The sequence below is a fragment of the Amblyraja radiata genome, chromosome 23, assembly GCF_010909765.2.
Source record: "Amblyraja radiata isolate CabotCenter1 chromosome 23, sAmbRad1.1.pri, whole genome shotgun sequence".
Lineage (NCBI taxonomy): Eukaryota > Metazoa > Chordata > Chondrichthyes > Rajiformes > Rajidae > Amblyraja > Amblyraja radiata.
The window spans coordinates 28,343,992-28,363,818 of NC_045978.1; the positions used below are offsets into that span (position 1 = coordinate 28,343,992).

Below are 19,827 nucleotides of genomic sequence, written 5' to 3' on the forward strand. Positions count from 1 at the left end.
TATTTTTACTGTAGTGTAATTAGAATACCGGTACTTGTTAGGTATCACATTGCTTATTCAGATGGGTTTCTGCTACAATTACGCAATAAAATATATAATATTTTCAGCAATATTTTTTTGCTGCACCTTAAACTCAAACCCAATTGAGCATTGCATTCTTTGCTTTCTTCCCCCACTTTGTCTAAAACTATGGATATCAGTAACTTTTACTACTTTTATCTATTTTGTATTCTTTTACTTTGCAAGACAATGTAAGAAAAAGTATGTGCATGTCTTGTAAGTAAAGAGTACAGTTGCATGAATTTGACCAGACTTGCTTGTATAATTAAAAAAACAAGCTTGTCATTAATTTGTCATCTTCTGACTGTCTTGTAATAATCTAGCAATCTTGTTCAATGGACGGTTGTTCCTATTGCATTCTTAACCATCTGGTACTCAGGATGAGAAGCCTAACAGAACTGGTATTTTTTTTGCACCCTAACAATTGGTGATCATCCCATTTTGAAACCAAGCCTGTTTCTCTTGCCTGCCATTTCAGTTGACACTTAGACGTGGTCCCTTTGCTTCTATGAAGCAGCCATTCACCAAAGACCTTCTTCATGTTGTACCACAGGATGGTCGAAATGACTTCTATTGCTGGGTGTGCCACCGGGAGGGCCAGGTTCTGTGCTGCGAACTCTGTCCTCGTGTCTACCATGCAAAGTGTTTAAAACTGAACGCTGAACCGGAAGGGGACTGGTTCTGTCCAGAATGTGAGGTATGATAAAAGATAGTTGAAACTATGGTGAGGGAAATGGGTTTAAATTTGTACAAATTCAAGAATAAGAAAGTGGGATTTTATTTTGATTATATGTAATAAATAAATTTGGATAAAAGATGCATGAAGCCACAATTCCTAGGATAAGGTTCATCAATAACACAAACTGGTATGGATACAGGGAACTAACTGAGTTGCTAAGGACATGACTAATTTCTGTGAGCTTAATTGAATATTTCTTTATTGTATCAATAAGCCTTTGAGCTATAAAGGTAGAATTTTAATCAAATAATTTATTGATTTTCTTTTCCTAAGTTCCAGGTTTTGTAGTTTTGTTAATTCATCTGTAGCACTTTTACAAGCAGCAGCTTTAGAAGCTGGCAGATAAATAATTCACAATGTTTTCCAAAGGGTTAATGCGGTAACTTGGTCCTAAACTTGATGGCGTTGGACTCATTTGGGACCGTTGCCATTCAGACTGTTGTACATTTCATGAGTAAGAAGAGTATCTGACTGAAGATTAATGGTGCACTCCCTGGAAGACTGCATTTTCAACGGCATGTCATTATCTTTATTGTGCTGAGGTGGTTCCCAATCCATACAACAGAAGCAGATTTATGTTTAAAAAAAAAAAATAATCCTTCAATCTGTTTGCTTCACAGAAAATCACGGTCGCTGAATGTATTGAGACTCAAAGTAAAGCTATGACTATGCTCACTATAGATCAGTTGTCTTACCTGCTGAAATTTGCACTACAGAAGATGAAGCAGCCAGGAGTAAGTACAAATGGCAATTCTGTGAAATGACTGTTATTTTCCTGTGACTTCTAAAAGGGACACATTTCTGATGTTTGTTCAACTTCTCGGTTAAGGGTCTTGAGTGGTAGTGAGATTACACACTAAAGGGAGGGAGTATCAAACTGAAATAGATAATGCACTTCAATATTTATTAATAAAATAAAAATAAAGAATCAAATACAATGCTGAATAGGAATCTTTTAAATGGCGTAGTGTCAGAAATATTAAAAGGTAAAACACAAGAAACGACATGATCACAATTTTTCAATATTCCTTTGGTAGAGTAAAGTCAGCTATGAGTCAATCAAACCATGAGGCACTTGATTTTAATTTAATATACTGATCTGGAACAAACGTAATAGCAAAATAATCTACTTCTTTATGCCTCTTAATGATTTGCTTAATTGTTCAACATCCAGCTACCATTAGCTACAGAAGTAAAATCCTTTCTGAGAGTGCAGTCCCAGTGCTCAAGATCTTACTCCTTGCAAATATAAACTGCAGCTGGAGTTTGTCAGAAATTGCGCTTTGAAAGAAATTAGACGGCAAGGTGGCACAGCGGCAGAGACCCGGGTTCGATCCTAACTATGGGGGCTGTCTGTATGGAGTTTGTACGTTCTCCCCGTGACCTGCGAGTGTTTTTTCCGGGAGCTCCAGTTTCCTCTCACACTCCAAAGACGTACAGGTTTGTAGGTTAATTGGCTTTGGTAAAATGGTAAAATTGTACCTGGTGTGTGTAGGATCGTGTTAGTGTGCAGGGATCGCTTGTCGGCACAGTACTTGGTGGGCCGAAGAGGCTGTTTCCGTCCTGTATCTCTAAGTTAAACTAAACTAAATCAGTGACATCTTATCATTTATCTTTTTTACTTCGGTCTTTTCACTTCAATGCCCCTGCAATCAATGGAGTGGGTCTCTCTCAGACGACCACTGAAAGTGTTATCCAGTGGAGATTCTCTTCTATCCTCCACTATCACAGCTCCGAGTGGATGTTACCACATCATGTGCTGACTACCTCCCATATGATTGGGGAACATGAAACAATATATAAATGATTCATGGAACCGAGCATTGACATATTAGTATTATTTCTGTCAACCTGACTGTATATGATAGATTTTAATTAAGGTTATTGCAACAATATATTACTCTGATCCACTCAGAGCACAGCTTTTTACTGCCTCCAAAACATTGTGCAAAATTGCATTAGTGGCCCAACTGGCTGTGCGAAATGTCATTGTGTGATTTGTCATGCCATGGCTAATCATTTGCTGCAATTATGGAGCAGCTGAGTTTCTTGTTTGACTACTTTCTCCAAAAAATGAAACAAAACCCAAGCTTTATTAAAGTATTTTCCGAAACAATTATTTTGTTTCTAATTATTTGTAACTTTTAAAAATACTGTGCTGCTTATTAACAGACTGAACCCTTCCAAAAGCCGGTTTCATTAGAACAACATCCTGATTATGCTGAATATATCTTTCATCCAATGGACATCTGCACATTAGAAAAGGTATGTTTTCGGACCTCGGGACTCTTATTAACAAATTAGGTCCCATTTGCTTGTGTTTCTGTTTGATTTTTCCTTCTCTTTTCTTAATTGTGTAATTGCCCCTTCTTGTCTCTCTCTGCTTTCAGTTTGCGACTTTTACTTTGGAAAGTCATGAAATCCTAGTTCAAAATAAATGCACATTTGTATAACAATTTCAGCATGTTACAGTCTAGTGCCATCCAGTGGCAGAGAGCGTATTTAACAGCATTGTACTTCAATAAATGCACACGCGTCCAATATTATGCACAATACCATTGTTTACTCAAATATCTGTCATTGCTAAAGCTATGTAGCTAAAATATGAACCTGTTGGTTTATTAGTTATTATACATGCTTTGAGTACAAAAGTTGGTTCATGCATGTTTTATACCAGGGATCTTTTCCTGCTTGATTGGGAAATTGACTTGAGCACCTTGGAGAGCAAGTCACTTTAGTGGGTCAAATGTTTGTCTTCCAACAATTGGACATCTAATGTTGCCGTCCAGTTTACCTGTTGACAGACAATTTGCCTGTTAAATCTACAACCTGCAAACTGTCTTTTGTAACTTGTAGAAATAGTGATAATCCCACAGGCAATTAGCATGAGAACGATTTAAATGGCAGATAGACACAAAAATCTGGAGTAGCTCAGCAGGATAAGCAGCCTATCTGGAGAGAAGGAACGTGTGATGTTTCGGGTCGAGACCCTTCTTTAGACTGGATAGGGATAAGGGAAACGAGTGAACGAGATTTAAATGGCTCCTGCTTTTCCATTGATCGCTTGCTCTCTGTTTGTCAGCCTCATTGTAGAGCTCAGTATACAAGTATATAATTACACAGCATTGCTGTGGTTCTATTAGTTATTACAGTCTATAAACATGGTTTGCGGCTGAGATATTTGCAGTCTGTGCTGGTGTCATGGGCCAATATATACCTTTTAGCCCAACTGACCTAGTATTTATACTCTTGAAAATCTTCCATCATTGGGGTGGCACGGTGGTGCAGCGACATTGATTGATTGATTATACCTTTAATAATCCTTTACAGGAAATTACAGTGCCATGACAGCTTCAAGACAAACATAAAACCACACATTTCCTCAAATAGCTTCCATACTTAACAAGTTAAAATACAAGTTAAAATACAATGAATGGAAAAAAGTGCAGTTATTTATGCGCATTATATAACCTTATAGCAGCTGGTATACAAGACTTCCTATGTCTCTCAGTTTTGCACATTGGTGCAATCAGTCTCTGACTGGAAGATGCTGCTCTTGATCACCTTCAGGGCATGGAGTGGGTGAGTGGGGTTGGTCATTATTGAACCCAGTTTGTTCAGAGTTCTGGCCTCTGCCACCTGCTGGACCGTTCGTTGCTCAGCCCCGACCACATAGTTGCTGCCTTACAGAGCCAGAGACTCGGGTTTGATCCTGACTACAGATGCTGTCTGTTACAGAGTTTGTATGTTCTCCCCATGACCGCATGGGTTTTATCTGGGTGCTCTAGTTTCCTCCCTCATTCCAATGATGTACAGGTTTGTAGGTTAATTGGTTTTGGTAAGAATTTTAAATTGTCCTTCGTGTGTAGGATAGTGCTAGTATATAGAGATCGCTGTCGACGTGGACTATGTGGGCCAAACGTCCTGTTGCCAAGCTGAATATCGAAACTAAACTAAACAGCTTGTTCCTTGCCTTTCTCCTTTATCTAGATTCTCCTCAATGCATCTGACCTTTTTAATTCAACCACTAACTGTAGAAATGGGTTCCATGCTCTAACCTTGATGTGTAAAGAATTTACTGAATTTGTTTGTGAATAGCATATAAATTTGAATTTGAATTTTGGAATAATTAAAGGCCGTGAGACAAAGTAAGTTTGTGTCTTCTCTATAAAATTCCTTCATAATTTAAATATTTTGTCTTAACAGTCATACAGCACAGAAACAGGCCTTTCTGCCCACAGAGTCCATACCAACCATCAACCACCCAATCTCAATAGTTCTATGTTACCCCACTTTCGCACTCACTCCCTTCACACAATGGGCAATTTACAGTCCAATTATGCTACAAATCCAAGTATCCTACACATTTATAGACGGGCAGCAAGGTGGTTTATTTTTTTTATTGATGGGTAGGGTGTTTGAATATATTTTGCCATTTCATAAGATATGGGTGTTAGTGAAAAGCTCGGTGATTAACAGCCATTTTAAAGTTCCCTTGAACTGAATTGCTTACCATGACATTTCAGAAGGGAGATAATATCCAGCTTTATTGCTATGAATCTGGAATTCTTTATACTGGGAAAGTAGGTCAAATTTATTTCCAAGAAACTATTAGTGAACAGATTTGTTTTAAAGCTAATTCAGTAGTTCCACCATACTGCATTGCTACTTTCATATGGAATCTAGAACTTGGGGGCAGACCAAGGAGTCATCCACTTAAGGTGAAGATGATGAGGAATTTCTTCTGAGGTCCAGGATCTATTAATTTCTTTATCACGGGTTTATGGATGCCGAGTCAGTGAACACATATGAGGGTGAAAGATTTTGGTTATTAGGGGAATTGAGAGTCGAGAATGGGCCGGAGAGCAAGGCTGTGCCAAGAATCAGCCAGAGGGTTATTGAGCAGAGAGGTTTGAGGGGCCATATGGCTTACATCTGTTCCTGTTCTTATGTTCTGTTATTCTTCCAGATTATTCAATTATTAGATTTTATGATTCTCAGTTACTGTGGTGAAATTTGAAATCGAATCCAGATCATTCAGACCAGATCTCTGGATGATCAATTCAGTAATTATTTTACTGTGTATGGCCTTGCCCTTATTGACCAACCTTACCAGCCCCTTATTGGAAATTGATCACATCTTGCTCGCTCTTCTTATTAGGATGCTTTATTTTATGGCATTGTTAATCTCTGTTGCTTCTTTAAATCATTTTTCAATCTCCAATACACCCTTTACTTTTTGCAGCTGTTTTTTTTTAATGTGCATATTGAATTTTATGTATTAAAATTTCCTCTCCACATGTATCCCATATTCTTTACAATTAAATTCTGCAAAACTTTTGGGAAATATATTTTTTAAAAGCACCTACTATTTGTTTAATTTAACAGGCCTCTCTCATATTTGGATATTTTTTTATTGTTGAGCATAGCAGATCTGGATTTGAATGGAATGGCTCTGCCCAGCAAACTGCCTGTAAATAATTAATTACTGCCATAAATTATAAAACTTGTGCGATTTATGTGAATTAACCTATTTTTTTAAATCTTGTGCGTGTTGTAACAATGTTCCAGAAGCCAATACCAAACAAAATCTGAGACCGAATGATTCATTTTGCTTTTTAGACATCAAACATAAAACAACAAAAGATACAGCACAGAAACGGGTCCTTTGGCCACAACATCTGTACCAAACATGATATCAAGCTAAACTAATCTAATCTACCTGCACATTATCCATAGCTCTCCATTCCCTACATATACATGTGTCTCTCATATCTGCTTTCACCACCATGATCTTCCGCACATCTTTAAATTTTGTCCCTTTCACTTAAAGTTATGCTCTTTAGTCTGACATTTCTACCTTGTGAATAAGATTCTGACTGTTTACCCTATCTATGCCTCTCTGAATATTTGGTCTCCCCGCAACCTCTGGAAGTTCAGAGAAAACAATTCAAGTCTCTCCAAACGGCTTATAGCTAATCAGGCCGCATTCTGCTAAACCTCTTCTGCACATTTTCTAAAGCCTCCACATCCTGTAATGAGGCGATCAGAACTGTACACAATATTCAAAATGCATCCTAACCTGTCCTATAAAGCAAAATCATGACTTACTGACTCTTTACACACTGAACTTTACCTCCCGTTCTGCATTATGTTTACATATTCTGTTGTGCCGCAGCAAGTAAGAATTTCATTGACCTATCTGGGACACATGACAATAAAACACTCTTGACTCTTGACTTGACTCTTATACTCATTGCCCCAACCAGTGAATGCAAACATACTATATGTTGTATTTACCACGCTATCTACTTCCATTGCCATTTTCAGGGAGCTGTGGACTTGGACCTCAAGATCCTACTGTACATTAATGCTTTTAAGGGTCTTGCCATTAACTGTATACTTACATTCAACATCACACATTGCAACTCCTCACAATTGCTCAGTTTGTGCAGCACCTTACACCTTGTACAATCCTGGTAAATGCCATTGTTCAATGACAACAAAATGACTTGCTTGTACTCGAGTTACACTCTGGGCAAGTTGGAGTGTATCTCAGTCTACTCAGTCAATTGGATTAAATTACCATGCTCTCACTAAAGATAGACTACATTGTGTGACCTTGTGGGCTTTTCCAAATTGTGGTTGTGTAATAAATGAATATGCATTTAATACCACTGAGTATTTCTATTCTTTCAGAATGTCAAGAAGAAGATGTACGGTTGCACTGAGGCTTTCCTAGCTGATGTCAAATGGATATTGCATAACTGCATCATATATAATGGTGGTAAATATCATCGTTAATACATAATTTCTTTTAAAATATATATACATTCCAGCTTCATTCTCCTATTCTGATGGATATCTGTGGTGAAGGAATATGTGGATTCTAGGTATCTTTGTCCTAAATCATAGAAACTTGCTGCAGGCATAAAATGACACCACTGCTATCTAAATTAATATGAAATGGACATCTTTCCATTATCTGCCATTCTTTAATCCTGTGTTTTGGGGACAATCCAGAAGTATCATGTTGCACTAAATTTCCCTGATATTGTTGTACCCAAGTGTCATTTGGGTACAACTGTGAATGGGAATATTGCTGATGATTTATGTTAAAGTTCTGCTGTATAACACCAGCCAACTAATTGTAATTCTTGCAAACCCCAAATTCTGGAAAAAGTAATGGTTGTTTGTGAAACGGCCTCCTCTTGTACACTATATTTCCCTGAGCCTATAGCCTCGAGTCGTATTATGATTTTGATATCAGTGCACATTCTTGGACATGTAATTACTTATTTTGGAAGAAGAAATATGTTGGACAGTCTTTATTTATTTTCTTTCCTTTGGTATTAGGATGCTTTGTGGACTTTGTTTGAATAAATGGCATGCTATCTAACAATGGAGGGCACCAAAGTTCAAACCAAATTTGATTTTGTGCATGTTGGCTTGCCACAAATGCACTAGATAGTATCAGAGGGTGGGAGCTCCCACAGCGAGAGGACTCTGTCAAATTTCCCCCATTCACTTTCTCTTCCATTGCCAGTGCATACTGTAACTATTAATATAGTATCTCATTGCTACTCTAGCTGATGTCTGCTATCTTGGTATTTACTGAAAATTAAACCATTGACACTTCATGCTTTTTGCACAACTGGAGCACAGTGTTTGTGGAACATTTACCCACCATGTTAAAGAAGCACTGTTGACTACTGGTTTGCTTATAATATGTGGAAATGGATCATGAGAGATTCCAGCAACTCTCACTTTTCATTGAAGCTGAATTGCAATGGTTTAAGATTATTCATTGTGGTATCAGATAAGATGTCAACAATTATTTCCACTCTCGTCTATTTTCTTCCAATAGATTCTGTGCCTTTTGGTACTTCAAATTAGTCATAGTTGAGCTTTGATGCAGTCAAAGTTTCCTCTTAAGTGCACAGGTGCAAGACTTAAGCCAATTTGATTTACTCATTGTAACAGCAACGATGGAATGAGTACTTTGGACACACCAAATAGTATAGGCCCTTCCACGCTGAATAGCGATCCCCATACACTAGCACCATCCTATACACTAGTGACAATTTACAATTCTTACCAAAGCCAAACTATGGAATGTGGGAGGAAACCGCAACACCCAGAGCAATTTCCATGCGGTCCCGGGGAGAACGTACAAACTCCATGCAGACAGCACCCGTAGTCAGGATCAAACCTGGGTCTCTGGCTCTGTAAGGCAGCAACTCTAGGGCTGCACCACCGTGCCACCCTTGTGAAAACCTGTGCTTCAACACTAGCTGTAGCTTTGGCCGGTCTAGCGCTACCAAAAAATTCCCCATCGCTCAACAGTAACTTATTGGCAAAGTGTTGGAAGCAATCTGCCTGAATCCTAGTCTTACACAATCATCTTTCCCAGCATCTGTGCACTGTGTTCCATGGGATGAACAGTAACGTTTATTTTAGCAACACCTTTAAGCCCATGGTTTCCACCACAGGGAAGGGCAAGAGAAATGGATGTCTGGAAAATACTTCCAATTCTTGTGCAAATTGGCTTGGATATAGATTACCATTCCTTCATTGGAGTGGAGTCAAAATCCTAGATTTTCCTTCCCATGCACCTTCTGGGATTACCTACAGCATACAATCTACAACGAAGTATAGAACAGAGCCACACAGGGACTGGCTCTTCAGTCCACAATGTCTGTGCCAAACATGATGCCGTTAATTTAATCTCATCTGCCTGCAATTGTTCCATATCTCTACTATTTCCTGCAAATCTTTGTACCCATCCAAAAGACTTGTATCGCCTCCACCATCAACCCTGGCCGTGTGTTCAAAGCACCCACCACCACTTTTTTTCCAGAACAATTGCTGATTAGCTTTAAATAGCAAAAACCCTTGAAGATTAATTCACCACTGATGACTACCAGGAGAATATTTTTTTTATATCGGTTCCTGTCCTTGGCAAAATGCATTCATGCATCTTCAAGTAAAAGTTGCTGATAATGATCAAATAGGAATGATATCTTTCTTCTGCCCCATAGTGTTTAGCTCCATTATACAGTGCAGAAGGTTGAAGATTAAATTATGACGTATGCCTTAATTACTCAATGGATAATTATGGATAATTTTGCAATGGCAAATGAGCTATAATTATCACGTGTGCAGTCATTTCAATAGTATTGTACTGAAAGAAAACATAGAGAGATCAAAATGCTTTGCAACATGTGTCTTGTGGCCTTTAATATTTATCTGAACTAGTCAAAATGGGATCAGTGTCTTCTGAAATATGATATTTCTGACAACGTAACACATACGATCTTGTATTGTGTAATGCAGCTTCTGCTCGTCATGATTTGATCCATTTACTGGTTTAGAGAAGAGACAATTTCCACTTAGTCAAGCAAATGTAGAGTAAATCCGAAACATGTCACAGTGTAGTTATTAGGTGCACACCTCATGTCATTAAATTAGATGCCAGTGTCATTCTGTGTTCTGTTTTTAATATCAATAATAGATTTCTGTGTTGCAGCCAATCATAAATTAACAGCAACAGCTAAAGTGATCATTAAGATCTGCGAGCATGAAGTAAGTATTGATGAGGCATTTGTGTGATTTTGTATTTTTATACTCTGATTTAATTGGAATTATTTAGACAGGATCATTTACTTTGGAATAAACATATGTTGTTCAAAAAATTGAAACACAATGTTAAACAAACCATTCAGATCACAGTCTGAAAGAGAAAAGCTCCTTTAACCTTTCTGATGAGATCATCCTAATCATCCTTCTATTCTTCTTTTCTCTGTCAGCTATTCACTCTCTCAGATGTCCACTTTGTGGTTTTAGTTGATGCTTTGCTCCATTGAAGAAAAGATGTGGTTTCAAGCTAATATTTTTCTCCTCTTTCCCCTTAAAAAATAGATGAATGAAATTGAAGTTTGTCCAGAATGCTATTTGGCTGCATGCCAGAAGAGGGACAATTGGTTCTGTGAGCCTTGTGTAAGTTAAAGTGTTCTGTAAACTGAATGTCAAGATGTCCATTAAATCAAACAGCTGATCCCTTATGATCTTTAAGAAAGAACTGCAGATGCTGGAAAAATAGTTTCTCCAGCATTTTTGTCTACCTTATGATCTTTTGTTTGCTTTAAGACATTTCTAAACACCTTTACAATCATTCTTTCCACTATCCAGAAGTGGTTATTTCTAAATCATTGCTCCTTCACTCAAATAGATGCCTCAGAAAAACATATTTTCATTAGTGCGCTATTGGTGGGCAGTAGGTCGTTGGTCAAGGAAAGGAGAAGAAATTTAAACATGACATGAAAGTTTGCAAAAACCATCCATTGTGCTTCTCACCAGATATTGATCACATTATTCAAGATGAAAGTTAGACTTAACTTCTTGATGTGTTATCATCACCCAAAATTTGTTATCCCATTCCAGGTCAGTTCCTAATCCTGTTCAAGGGTTGTGAATTTTCAAATTGCATCCTCCAGTCCTCTATGAAGAATAGCTTAGTTCCTTTACATGGACTACCTTCCACTTATCTTATTGATCTTTCATCAAGTGGACTCTGAGTCTTTGTTCAATCTGGTGGAACAGACGTGTTGTTCAGACAGAGGGTAATTATTGGCGTTTTTCATCAAACTTATACAATCACAATTTTTGGGCAACCTCTACCTTTTGCCACTGAATCAGTGAACATAAAATCTCTGATACCTGTGGAATACTTCCCTGCTAAACTTAAGGAATAGAATTCTATTTCCCCAAAACTAAATCAAAACAAGTACAGTGGCAAGTTTTGTTATTGTTGTTTCTGAATAATGATATTGAGTAATATTTTGAGTCAAAGTAAAACTGACTTTTCTCAATTTCTAGTCTCTGCTGTGAGGCTTCAGGGCACAGTCTGGTTGTTTTCAGAGCGATAATTTAGGTTGCAAGTAGCGGGCATGAACTCTGGGGAAAGCTAGCACAGTAGCAGGACACTGCATAACTGCCAAGAGTGCTGGTCGAGATTTCCTTTAAAAAAAAATGATCGCTGTGTCTGTGGCCTGCAGGGTTAATGCTTGTGCTGTGCTACTGATTTTCCACAGAAGAATTGTGTTTAAATATTGTTTATTAGGTGCAGTTTACAAATCCTATTAGTTATAATTACTCGCATTGAACTTGTGTAATTCTTCATGTACTACTTGATCCTCTCCATTCAGCAATGCAGTAATCTTCCAACAGTTCAGATTTACCTGCCTCTTATCACTATTTTTTTTATTTGCAGAGTAATCCCCACCCACTTGTCTGGGCAAAGCTTAAAGGCTTTCCCTTCTGGCCTGCAAAAGCACTGCGGGACAAGGAAGGACAGGTTGACGCGCGATTCTTTGGGCAGCATGACAGGTGAGTAATGTGTAGGAATGAACTGCAGATGCTGGTTTACACCGAAGATAGACACAAAATGCTGGAGTAACTCAGCGGGGCAGCCAACATCTCTGGAGAGAAGGAATGGGTGATGTTTCAGGCCGAGACCCTTCTTCAAGAAAATAATGTTGTTGTTTTAAGTGTACTATTATTCATGTGGCCAGAGCCCCATGCCAAAGTTTATTTGCTTTTTGCTAACTCACAATGCATGATCTCAAGTTCTGGAGTGGGGCATGAGTGTATATCTTGAGGCCAGAATAATCAGAGCACCAATCCACTCTTAATTCTAAATGGAACATAGGGTGTGTCTTCAAAATCTAAATTAAGGAATGATTTGTCTTAAGAGCATCCAACTGCATTGCTATTGGTTAAGGAGCTCCTAGATTTGAATCCAGTAATGATGAAGGACCAGCAATATAATTCTAGATGTGGCTCGGTGGTACCCAAAATGGTGGTGGTCCCATGCACCTGCTGCACTTGATCTTCTTGGTGATGGATGGTTTGGGAGGAGCTTCCAAAGTAGCTTGTGTACTCATGGTGGAGGGAATTAATGTTTAAAATGGGTAATGAAACGCCAGTCAAGTAGGTTGCTTTGTCCTACATGATGCATTGCTAGCTGGCATTTGAGCAAAGTGGCACCCTGAGTTTACTCAATCCTGGCAATAACTCCATGCATTGATGTGGCTCCATTTACATAGCAAAATATCCCAAGGCCCTTCACCGAAGCATTATCAAAATTTGACTTTCAGCCACATGAAGAGATGCAAAGACAGATACCTAAATGCCAAGGAGGGATTTGAAAACACTGAGGGTAATTGTCTTAATCAGCGATGCCACACTGGAATGAATTGTATATCAGTGACCCACAAGCATGACCATTGAAAATAACATGATATGATGATGACAAAACTGTTAAAAGATCTCTCAAAATTCTTGACCTCTGGCCCTTGGATCAAAGGACAATCTGATCCTCAATGGGTTTGATTTGCATTTATAAGTAACATGTTTTTGTCATTGTGATGTTGGAGCCGATGAGAAAATATTGGCAAGTAAATCTAAAAGAGGCATTAATTTAACAATTTTTTCTCCTATTCACAGGGCTTGGGTTCCAATAAATAACTGCTACCTCATGTCCAGAGAAATACCCTTTTCTGTGAAAAAGACGAAAAGCATCTTCAATAGTGCAATGCAAGAAATGGAGGTATATGTGGAGAACATTCGTAAAAAGTTTGGAACATTCAATTATGCACCTTTTCGGTCACCATACACTCCCAACAACCAATTCCAGATGCTGAAAGATCCCCAGAACCCAGCCGCAGGAACTGCTAAGCCTGATAAATATGAGAAAATCAAACTAAACTTTGATATGACTGCCTCGCCAAAAATAGTTCTCAGCAAGTCTCTGTTAATCGGTGGTCCCAGTCAGAGAATTTCACTAATGGACACGCCTCGTTCACCAATGAGCACCAATTCTTCAGTGCACACTGGTTCTGACCTAGAAACTGATCCTACAGAGAAGAGCATGAAAGCTACTTCCAGTCACTTTAGTGCAAGCGAGGAGTCGATGGACTTCATTGACCGGAGCACAGGTATGATATACCTTAATTTTAACAACTTGTTTCAAAGTGTATGTTGAGGCAGCATTTGATGGAGCGGGAAGGAAAAGGAGAAATTAACCATCTTTTTTTTCAAAAGCTATATAAAAGGAATCCATTGGAGAGGTTGTACCTTTATAACTCCTTCAAAATTTATGCTTATAAATTTGATTGCCAATTTTTTTTCGATATAATTCCCATTTATTTGGATAACACACTGTCCCCAGTAGGTTGTGTAAAAGCATTTCAGTTGCCCTGCACTGAGGACTGTCAGTTCTGTTTTCCAGATATCACAGTAGAACAGAAAGTGCTATACCAGAGTGGCATTAGTCCTAAAATGAATTGGGAATGGGTGACTGTATCCCTGTAATTTTATTGGGAGGCAGAAATATTGTATCATTAGAGTCGACAGATGCTACTAGGAATTTGTGCAGTCAAAAGTGAAAAGATTTAAAAATAGATGTTGAAGATTGACACAAAGTGCTGGAGTAACTCAGTGGGTCAGGCAGCATCTCTGGAGAAAAAGGATCGCTGACGTTTCGGGTCGGAACCCTTCTTCAGACAAATAGACGCTCTAGGGTTTTAAAGAGTAATCTAAACATCTTAAAAAGTAAATCTAAAAATATATGGTCTTGGATTTTAAGAGGGTAGTTTTGCATGCCGTTTCCATAGAGAGTTCTGTATTTTGGAGATGATGTGCTGATGTTACCAGTATGTAAAGATCTTCCAAGTAATGGAGACTGCAACTTTGGTCTGGCGAACTTGAAATTGTGTTGACATTATTAATACCACCTTACACAAGATTCTTAATGTTATTCCAACAGAAAGGAGATATGAGGATAGGTAAAGGATTATCACTGAATATGGAATTTGTCTGGCAGATGAACTTGATCTTAAAAATGAAGAAGTTCAGAGTCATGCAGCGATCATGCATTAGCTTGATGGATTCTATGTTCTATGTCCATTCACCCATTCCCATTCTGTGTCGAGTTTTGGATGACAAACCTTTCTCCTCCAACTGACTTCATGTTCATTTGTGGTACAGGTTACAAACAATGTTCAAACCTGAAATTCTCTGCCCGATCCACATTGATCCAGTTTGTTTCCTCTTTCAGCTTCTCCTGGATCTATGAAGACAAGTCAAGCTGGCAGTGTGTCGGGCAGCCCAAAACCCTTCTCTCCTCAGTCCTCCACTCCCATTGCTGCTAAATCAGAAAGGACTCTGAAAACCCCTCCTACGGGCAGCATCCTTAATCTAAACCTTGGTTAGTTGTGACCACAAAATGTTTTTCCATTGGCTTTATGGGATTTTTAGTCAATCTATAGCCACATAAAGAGGCTGTGTGGGAGCAGTGTATGTGCATGCATTGGGATTGTCCAGTGTTGTGTGCCATCTTCTTTTAGCTATTTCCAGCCAGGGAAGGGGACTTTGAAGTGAGTAATGTACATTGTTTGAGAGGAAATTAGATGCAGAAGGTTGGACAAGTATCACTTTTTCAAAACAAAAGCTTTGTTTTATGATTCAACAAGGTAGTCCCAGTAACACACCATCCCAGTTATTTTCATAGTTTATTTTTCATTGTATATTGCAGGCCACAAGATAGAGTAGGGAGATTATCATGCAGTTTTCTATATTTGGTATGATTGAAAAGTTGTTTTCTTTCATTATTACTTATTCTGTGGCTTCAGCTGTGCTTTTCATTTCTATCGTGGTCCTAAAACAGTAATAGCTTGGTATTCTGTCCAAATTATTGTCTCAAAGGCCATGTTGTCATTGATTTGCCAAACTCCATTGTTTTCACACCATCTCTTAATATTGCATTCTAGAATGATCAGTATTCTGAGACCATGTTCCACATTGGCTTTGGGTCACCTCTCTGTCTTTTCAGATGTCTTCAACAGAGGCTTGCTTCAGGCTGATATCACATCATTGGTTTTGCTTTCTCATTAATGTTTTATTCTGTCCTCTTGTCTGATAGATCGCAGTAAAGCAGAGATGGATCTGAAAGAGCTGAGTGAATCTGTGGTGCAATCGGCTCCTGTGCTCCTCACTTCACCCAAAAAACACCCAGTCCGGAGCAGTTTCCTGCTTAATCTAGACAAGACAATAGAAAGTTGTAAAGCACAGTTAGGTGAGAATGTGTCTGTTATTTATCAAATTTTAAGCCTTCAGGAAGGACTTATTCGTTCTTTGGAATATCAGTGTAATTAAAGTTTGGTAGAAGATTTTTTTTCCTAAACTTAATGGTTTGGAAGGCAGGAGAGTTGGCATTTCATCTTTTAACTGTTTGTTTGTGGTATGCATTTTTTAAGGGACAAATTAATTTCCCCATACCTTTGGTAAAGTTGGAGTGATGCATTTTAATGGACAAGGAAACCAACATAGACACAAAGTGCTGGAGTAACTCAGTGGGTCAGGCAGCATCTCTGGAGAAAATGGATGGGTGACGTTTGGGAAGCCGTCTTAAGACTCGTCAAATCAACATGACGGATATGACCTGCTAAAATACATTTATTGAAGAGAAGTTTAGTATTAATGATATTTGAGATAGAGATTTGTATTTACTCGCATTTAATAGAGAATCCAGCACTCTGTCTGGAATTGCCAAGACTAAGATGTGATTTAAAATAATTTAGTGTGGCTCCACCCAGTGGGTAGGCCACTTATTATGCAAACCCTTGGCAGTCGGTGGTAGGGTCACACGACTGGGTAATGGTGGGAAGGAATTGTCATGAGGTATAAGGGTGTGCCCTGGTATAAGTATTGAGCCCCGGGTCAGCCTTCCCCCATTCGCGTGTGTGTTGTTCTCTTTACTTCAACAATAAAGATCTCTTTGATTCACCACACATGGCTTGCTTATTCGCCCGCCATATTGGTGACCCCGACGATCCAAAACAGTCATTTTGGATTTAAATCATGGACGCAGTCAACTATCAACTTTCAACAGCCCGAGGTCGCTGACAATCCGGCCCAGCAGAATTTTGTCTCCCTGAAGTTGCCCGTGTTCTGGACATCGCAGCCCAGTTCCACGTTCGACGCATAACAGCCGACGAAACGCGGTACTACTATGTGGTCGGCGCGTTGGATCAGGAAACGGCCGGTTGCCTGGTCCCTTACCGACGTGCGCCACCGGATCAGGACAAATATGATGGCCTTAAAGCGCTGCTCTTGCATTCCTTTGGGCTCAGCTGCCCGGACCGCACAGCACGGTTCATGCGTATGGGCGGCCTTGGCGATCCCAAGCTGTTGGAGCTCATGAGTGAGATGCTCACCCTCATGGATGGGCGTCGGCCCTGCCTGGTTTTCGAGCACACCTTTTTGGAGTAGATGTCGGACGACATTCGCCTACTGCTCACCGGTGAGGATTTCGCAGGCCTCCTGCTGTTAGCGGCGGACGAGCTGTGGTAAGCCAAGTGGCAGGGTGGTGACTCGATCGATCGGGTATCGGCTGGAGGGCCCAGAGACCAGGCCCTATGTCCACCGGGAGTTCAGCTGCGTCGCCAGTCCTGAACGACCCTGGTAAGGGGAAGTGGTGTTACTACCACCAGCGCTCGGGTCCTGCAGCCCGTCTGTGCCGCCCGCCCTGCTTGTATCCGGAAAGTGCCAGGGCCGGCCACCAGTAGTCGCTGCGGTGGTCGGCCTGAAAAATCGCCTCTACGCGTGTGGGATCGACACTAAGGACTCGGGCGTGGAGGTTAGCGCTTTACCCCTGTCGGGGGTGGACACTCGTTATGGCAAGTGGGGGCCTTCGCTGACTGCAGTCAACGGCAGGTCCATATGGACGTTTGGAGTTCGCACGATCCTGCTCATCTTTGGTCCATGCCATTTTACCTCGACCTTTACGGTGGTTGATGGTTTCCCAGCCGTTGCTGGGCGCAGATTTCCTCTGGGCCTAGTCTCTGTTAGTGGATGTGCGGGGGCAATGCCTCGTTCGCCTACCCTTTCGCTTTCATGCCTCCGGTTCTGGGGGGGGTCCTGTGGCGCCACCCGGTGGGTAGGCCACTTAATATGCGAACCCTCGGCAGTTGGGGATAGGGTCATGTTACTGGGTAATGGCGGGAAGGAGTTGTCATGAGGTTTAGGGGTGTGCTCTAGTATAAGTATTGAGCCCCGGGTCAGCCTTCCCCCATTCGCGTGTGTTCTCTTTACTTCACCAATAAAGATCTCTTTGATTCACCACGCGCGGCTTGCTTATTTGCCTGCCATATTAGTTCAATTTCACACACACATTGTGTGTTTCCAGGAGGCTAATGGCAGCCAGTCCAGATATGATTGCTATCCCACTGTGCGTGGCCATGGGAAAGGAGGGCACGTAGTCACCGATCAACGTACGCTGGGTGCCACGATGGCACTGACCCGGGCCACTGTACATGCCAGTCCCAGCCCCGTCTGCCTGCACAGGGGAGACAAACAGTGAAACGGCGGCGTGGCGAGTAGAGCTGCTGCATCACAGTGTCAGAGACCACGGTTCCATCCTGACCACGGGTGCCATCTGTACGGAGTTTGTACATTGTCCCTGTGATCACATGGGTTTTCTCTGGGTGCTCTACTTTCCTCCTACACTCCAAAGTGTGTGTTTGTAGGTTAATTGGCTTTGGTAAAATTGTAACTTGTCCCTAGTGTGTAGGATTGTGTTAATGTGCGGGGTGATCACTGGTCGGCGCAGACTCGGTGGGCTGAAGGGTTTGTTTCCACGCTGTATTTATCTGATCATCTTTGTGATGATCAAAATACAAAGACTCTAAACTCGTATTTTAGAATCTTTGTATTCTGATGATCACAAAGATTATTTGTTTTGTTGGACTGAAGAGATATTGGCAAAAGTTTGAATATGTAAGTGCTGTGCTCTATGAGGCATTCTATACTGCATTGTAGGACCAAATGATAATGTGTGACCTCTTTTGGAATACAGGACAAGATTAGAAAGCCCTATTACTCAGAAAATAAAATGTTATATTTTTCATAGATAACTCGCACGAGTTATCTTCCTCAAATTGTTAATCTTGTTAATTGATTTGAGGAAGGACTGCAGTTAATTTTCTTGAGAATAATCAGTTTAATTTATGGCTGTTATAAAATCCAATGACCCCTGTTGGATTTTGTATGATGTATTTTGAACAGTGATTACTGTTCCTTTGTAAAGAAACAGCCTAATGGTAAAGAAAAGATTAATAATTTGATTGAATTGCTGGGATTTCTGCAGCTTTCTAAGTCATAAACCAGCAAAAAGGCAAAAAACTACTATCCAGCTTCTCTTTACTTTGAAACGTATTGGCAACCCTTTGGGAATTTTGTGGGCATTTCTGCACAAAACAGTTATCATTCACTTTCAAAAGCAAGTTAGGAACCAAAGCAAATACTACTTTGGCAATTTCCTGGCGGTTTATTCTGCCAGACTTTAGATGAAGTTCACTCTATACTCACGACTGTGTAGCCAGACACAGTGCAAGCTCCATCCTCAAGTTCACCGATGACACCGCCTTTGTTGGACGAATTACAGATGGTGAAGAGTCAGAGTGTAGACATAAGATCGATCGACTGACCAAATGGTGCCTTCACAACAACCTGGCTCTCAATGTCAGTAAAACCAACTGATTGTGGATGTTGGAAGAGGAAGGATGAGGATCCATAAACCAAAAGTAAAACGATACCGATTTTTTGCGTGGGAATTGATTTGATCCAGATAGTTCAAATCACTTAAAAATCAAGGGGATTGTCCTTGCCAATTTTATGCCAATTATATTCTTGTATTTTTTTAAAATTTTATGGAGATTTAGAAGTTGAATTAGTTCTACTTATGCTGCGAAATTACATTTTTATTTTAAAGCACCACCAGGCACCAATACTTCTTGCTCTCTACTGGCTTGTTTTGACAAGTTGCATATAAGAGCATCATATTGGTTAATAGGAAATGCTATTAATAATGGAGTTAGTGCACTCTATATTCTTTAGTTTGATACGTTTATTATCAACTTTTGAAGCATGTACATTTTTTTTGAGACTTCATTGATGATATGTCTGGT

At 39.9% G+C, this 19,827-nt stretch overlaps 1 protein-coding gene across 11 annotated transcripts in view; it reads left to right on the forward strand.

Moving 5' to 3' along the window:
* The window catches only part of zmynd8 (zinc finger MYND-type containing 8), a 60,572-nt gene that overhangs the window by 20,929 nt on the left and 19,816 nt on the right, over positions 1 to 19,827 (forward strand). For 4 of the 11 annotated variants that reach the window (XR_004415467.1, XR_004415468.1, XM_033041887.1 and 1 more), the window contains exons 2-11: positions 539 to 757; positions 1,420 to 1,533; positions 2,972 to 3,064; positions 7,499 to 7,586; positions 10,314 to 10,384; positions 10,721 to 10,798; positions 12,072 to 12,187; positions 13,307 to 13,797; positions 14,919 to 15,068; positions 15,783 to 15,935. Coding sequence is in view for 9 of the 11 variants with exons in the window: in XM_033041887.1 (XP_032897778.1) it covers positions 569 to 757; positions 1,420 to 1,533; positions 2,972 to 3,064; positions 7,499 to 7,586; positions 10,314 to 10,384; positions 10,721 to 10,798; positions 12,072 to 12,187; positions 13,307 to 13,797; positions 14,919 to 15,068; positions 15,783 to 15,935 (1,543 nt within the window). In the remaining 2 variants the exon portion in view is untranslated. The remainder of the gene's footprint in view (positions 1 to 538; positions 758 to 1,419; positions 1,534 to 2,971; positions 3,065 to 7,498; positions 7,587 to 10,313; positions 10,385 to 10,720; positions 10,799 to 12,071; positions 12,188 to 13,306; positions 13,798 to 14,918; positions 15,069 to 15,782; positions 15,936 to 19,827) is intronic. The other 7 variants (XM_033041889.1, XM_033041895.1, XM_033041890.1 and 4 more) reach the window with 6 other exon arrangements.